Genomic DNA, 5,548 nt, shown 5'->3' with positions numbered 1-5,548 from the left:
TATGTGAACTGCTGTATGAAAAGTGAATTTACTCTGTAAATCTTCACCCAAATCAAAATAAAATTTAAAAAAATAATAATGTCTTTAGTTGGAGCAAGGCATTTCTAGGGCAGTGGAACAAATCTGTGTGATACTATAATGGTGAATCCAGGGCATTAAGCACTTACCAAAACCCACAGGATTATACAACACAATGTGTGAGCCCTAACTAACGTGGACTTCTGTTAATAAGGACACCCCAGGAATTCAGGATGTCAATAAGAGCAACAGTGTACAGGGGAAAAGGAGTCAATGGGAACTTTGAACTTCCTGTGTAATTTTTCTGTAAGCTTAAAACTGCTCTTAAAAATAAGATTATTATTTTATGAACTAAATCATGCAATATAATAGAATGATACAGTATAATAAATTTTGGCTGGTGCTGTTAGCATCTAGACGGGCCCAGTCCCTGGAGAAGGACATCACGGTTGGTAAAGTGGAGGGTCAGAGAAAATGGGGAAGACCCTCAACAAGATGGATTGACATTGTGACAGCAACAGTGGGCTCACCTGTAGCAAGGATTGTGAGGCTGGCGCAGGACTGGGCAGTGTTTTGTTCTGTTGGACACGGGGTCGCTTTGAGTCAGAGCCTACTCGACGGCACCTAACAACAGCACTAACAGCCAGGGGTGCTGCTAAACATCCTATACAGCAACACCCCTCCCCCCAAGAAGCAAAGAATTAGTCAGCCCAAAGTGTCAGTTGTGTCATGGTTGAGAACCAAAAAAACCCAAACCCCCTGCCATCGAGTTGATTCCAATTCATGGTGACCCCCATTGGGTTTCCTCAGCAGTTAATCCTTACAGAAGTACATTGCCCCACCTTCCTTCCGTGGAGTGGCTGGTGGATTTGAACCGCCATCCTTCTGGTTAGCAGTCAGATGGCTTAGGCACCGCACCACCAGAGCTCCTTGTCATGGTTGAGAGCCCTGGATTATTGAGTTCTACCATCCTTTATAATTCTGCAGTTCTCTAGTTTCAGGTCTTTTTCTGATGAAGGAGAATTCCTTGGAAATTACTTTCATGAATTTTGAACTTCTCCTGATAACGTGTTTTTATGTCTTATTACTTACACATTCTTACAGTAACTAGAACAGCTTTTTCTCCAAGAAGCCCTGGTGGTGCAGTAGTGAAGCCCTCAGCTGCTAACTGAGAAGTTGGCAGTTCAGACCCACCACTGTTCCACAGAGTAAGATGTGGCACTCTGCTTCTGCCAGGATTCACAGCCTTGGAGACCCTGTGGGGCAGTTCTCCTCTGTCCTCTAGGGTCACTGTGAGTTGAAATTCACTCCATGGCAATGGGCTAAGGGGTTTCTGGTTTGTTAGAAACAAGTTTCATTGTCTCCAGGGAGAGCTAGGAACAGCATTCTTACTCAAATTTTGTTTGAAACTTAGAAATGTATTATATATTGTATCTCCACAGAAAAAAGTCCATAAAACATCATACCCTGGGGAAGAATTGGGGACAGAACATTACAGATAACTACACACAACTTCTTTAGACACTTGTCATTTTTATGAAATTAGTATTTTTACCAATGACTTTTTTTGAATACCACTGGCATTATCATTGTTGTCATAGTTCAAAATGTGTTTCCAGCTCTTGGGCATTAAATCTGGTAACTGATTATTCCTGGTATGGATCAAGATGCATTCCTTTGTGGAATGTCAGATGGTTAGATTTGTGGCTTTGATATCTGAAGTCAGCGATGGCACAGAGATTAAAGCACTTGACTGCTGCTAATCCAAAGGTTGGCTGTTCGAACCTATCAGCCACCCTGCGGGAGAAAGGTGAGGCACTCTGCTTCTGTAAAGATCTACAGGCTTGGAAACCCTGTGGGGCAGTTTTGCTCTGTCCTGCAGGATCTCTGTTCTCAGAATTGACTTGACAGCAGTGGGTGTGGATTGGTTTCCTTCTGGGTAGTCAGTGCATACACTTCCCAGAAGGACATAGCCCATTAACATATGCAAATTTTGTTTCCTCTCCGTAAGGAAGAAGACTCACTGCTCATAAAACTATTTGTTTTCAAGATTTCAGAAGTGAGAAACTCTGTTCCAGTTATTCCTTGAATCAGGGACTAATTTTAATGAGTGTGTTCAGTAACTATTCTTCACCTCTTAATTCTGGTTCTGTTTTCATGTAAATGATTTGTTACCTAGAAAAGAAATAAAAGAGAACCATAGAATTAGAGGACACACCAATCCCGTCCGACAGCTCAAGTAGCAGCCTCAGCGTGGAACTGCCAGAGATTTCCTCATAGGTCGTAAAGGAGCAGACAGGTGTCTGCCCTTTGGGCCTCTCATGGTTACTTAGGATCTGGAAATGGCAATCGTGATGTGTTGTGGCAAGTTTCTCCTGAGGGGAATGTCATGTTTTGCTTGGTTATATAAGATGCAAGTTTGAGTAAAGTTTGGATCTCAAGTATTTTGAGTATCTCTTTATCTAGAGTGGTTAAAAGATACTTCTCCATCTGTTTTGGCCTAAAGGGTGAAAAAAGTGCTTGAATTTCTCAGATAAATAGCTTTGAAAAACATGATGTTTTAAAAAGGACTTTACACTTTCTTGTTTAGAATAATGTGGTGCACTTTTGTACCTGAATTGTCCTTAGAATCCTCTCGGTCTTTCAGCTTGGGTTAATGATGGGGCTGTGAATCAGAATTCAGAATAATGGTTCAACCTTAATTTTAGCCATTTTGCCTCTTACGAGTTTTGTGTCTGGCTCTGTCTTGGCTAGAACAGGAAGGAAGTGTTGGTTTGTAAGGAATCGTTGAATGGGTGTGTGTGCTGTGCCCTTCTCAGCAAGCCACAGAGCTTGTCTGGTTCTGAGCTCTCCTCCCCTCTTTGCTTTCATCATTTCAAAAAAAAAAAAAAAAAGCGTTAGTCTAGTCTGACTTTTCTGGCTGCTGATGCTTCTCTGTTAGGTGACTGTGCATCGCACTGAGCAGGAATACATTCTAAAGTCTCGGCAAATGGGCGTGTCTGGATATTTTCAGCTGCTGATCAGTACCTCAAGATGACTCCTCGGTGATAATAGGAATCTCTAAAAATACAACAAATACGTTTCATAAAATTACTTGATAATGTCTTTTATTTTGAGAAATGTGTTTTCTTACTGCTCTTAAGAGATAGGTAGGTGGTAAAATAGCTTACTTTTGCAATTTGCACGACAAATGGTAAAGTAGAATTTGAATCTCTTGGTTCTTCCACCAGTTTCTCCTTGGTTAGACTGTATTTTCTATCTAGTATGTTTTGCGATTCCTTAAATCAAGACATTCTTTCCTGGTTGTGTTTAAATTGCGTTTAGTAGAAGATTTCTCTTCCTTTAGATTGTGCCTCTTGGTTCTTCAGAGCGTGACTGGAGCGGGCAGAGCCATGCATGCTTGTTTGCTGAGTCTGCTCCATTACTTGTTTAACAAATCTTTATAAAGTGTATATGATGTGTCAGGCACTTTGTTACAACACTATCTGCTTTTTTTCTCCCCCCCCCCAATCATTTCAGGACTTTTGAGGAGTATTTTAATATCTCAAGATGGTGTTAAATTGGGATCATGTCTTTGCCAAAAAGAAGCACCTGGCTCAGTGTATTGTTCCACTGTGAGGCAACCTTGGGGGACCGCAGTCCCCATCCTTAAGCTTGTAAGGATCGTGATGCTTGTGAGGCTCTTCCAGGTGTCTGTGGCAGCTCATAACCACCGCTTGCTAATTCCCTAACTCCCTGCACCCTGACTCCCTTGGTGATGAGTGACTCTCCTAGGGGCTTCTCAGCTCTGCTGAAGCACTTGTGAAATCTCACCATTTTCTCCCACTTGTGTGTTGCTCATTGTAATAGACATAGACCCATCTTCACTGAAAACTGTATGAGCTACTCACGCGGAAGTTGTAAATTGTGTGTTTTATCTGATGTTGCCATGGACTTAGCATGTGATCAATAAAATATAGCCCCTCCCTGAAGCTGTTTTACAGGCAGCCCCTAGATTACGAACGAGTTCTATTCCTAGTCTGTCTTTAAGTCGAATTTGTACATAAGTCAGAACAGTTATGTACGGTTTGTATTTAATGTCAGTTAGTCAAATGTTTGTCTTAGGATATAATATATAGTGTCCCTTCCTATGCATGAAAAAACATTAAAGAAACCCTTCCACATGCACTAAAACATCTTTAACATAATAATACAGTAATAATGTTTTGATGTGTTGCAAAGTCGTGTCCATTTGTTACTGTGAGCCATTGTATAGACCTCTAGTTCTTAACATACTGGGCTTTACAGAAATCAGTTCTTATTATGGTTATATGTAAGTCAGACATTTGGACATGCATAACCTGGGGACTGCCTGTACTTAAGAATTACATACAAAACTTTATTGCTGCCTTGGACCGCTATATAAAGTGTATAATGTCTCCTATTACACAAATGTGTAAATTCGCTACTTTTTTGACGTTCAGAGGTGCTGCTGTCAGTCACTTTGCTATCAGAAAAGCTTCTGACAGTAGTGGCTTGTGTTGAACCTTGGTACAAAGAAGCACCTTCCGTATGTCTCTCAGTCAGTCAGTGTCAGAAGTATTAATGGAACATTGGTATGTGGCAGCTTTAGCATATGACACATAAAAGTTGACATTTTGCTTTCCGTTTGTCTCTCCCTCTTTCTTTTTTAAAGGAGTAGTGAATGTGTTGCTGACAACTCCGCTCTGGGTAGTAAATACTAGACTAAAGCTGCAAGGGGCAAAATTCAGGAATGAAGACATTGTGCCAACCAACTATAAGGGTATTATTGGTAAGTGTCTCTTGGATGAGTTAAAGATTCCTTTGCTCTCTGTATCTGGAATTTATTGCCACCACAGTGCTGCATCACAGCTTCACATCTCCATGTATACACAGCACGCATCTCCATGTATACACAGTATGTAGCTCCTGCGCCTGTGGATTGGTGGCCTGGATTGGACTGATCTAGGCTGACCCCGGCCTGGGAATCGTAGCTCAGTGTGTCTTTGTCTTCTGCCTGGGTCCAGCCACAGCATGTTCTTCTTGTGGTGACAGGAAAAGTGTAAGAGGACGCACCCAATTGTACCAGCATGTACAAGCCCCTGCTTGCATCTTGTCTGCTAGCATCCAGTTGGCCAGCATCCAGTTAGCCAAGGCATATCACGTGGCCAAGTGCAAAGACAAGGGGTAGAGAAATACACTGCTCCCATTGAATAGAGGGAACAGGCTGACTGTTTTTGAAGAAGAATCTACTATACATTTTTTCTGGAGTTTTCCAGATTAATATCTGATCTCTTTGAGCTTCTGCTTTTTAATAGTCCCCATTGCCAGTTTCTCCTTTCCCATGTTTCCGTCTTTGTATATTAAACCAATGTGGAGATAGCTTTTTGGAATGAGAACGGTGGTTCCTTTATAAGGCAAATCCCATATATGTAGTGGGCTCATCTTTTCCTTTACTGGGCTTTGTTATAAAACACGTGGGCTGTCAGTGTCAGTTCTCTGTCATACAGGGTCCCTGGTGGTGGTGGTG

General features: G+C 41.7%; 1 protein-coding gene across 1 annotated transcript in view; it reads left to right on the top strand.

The window, feature by feature from the left end:
- The window catches only part of SLC25A17 (solute carrier family 25 member 17), a 54,653-nt gene that overhangs the window by 17,925 nt on the left and 31,180 nt on the right, over positions 1–5,548 (top strand). Inside the window, exon 6 of the mRNA XM_007941769.1 lies at positions 4,694–4,810. Within this exon, the coding sequence (XP_007939960.1) occupies positions 4,694–4,810 (117 nt within the window). The remainder of the gene's footprint in view (positions 1–4,693; positions 4,811–5,548) is intronic.

The sequence above is a fragment of the Orycteropus afer genome, unplaced genomic scaffold, assembly GCF_000298275.1.
Source record: "Orycteropus afer afer isolate SDZICR_OR568_19922 unplaced genomic scaffold, OryAfe1.0 scaffold00083, whole genome shotgun sequence".
In the NCBI taxonomy this organism is placed as follows: Eukaryota; Metazoa; Chordata; class Mammalia; order Tubulidentata; family Orycteropodidae; genus Orycteropus; species Orycteropus afer.
Note: the sequence above shows the minus strand (reverse complement) of the source record. Positions and strands in the feature narration are given on the sequence as shown.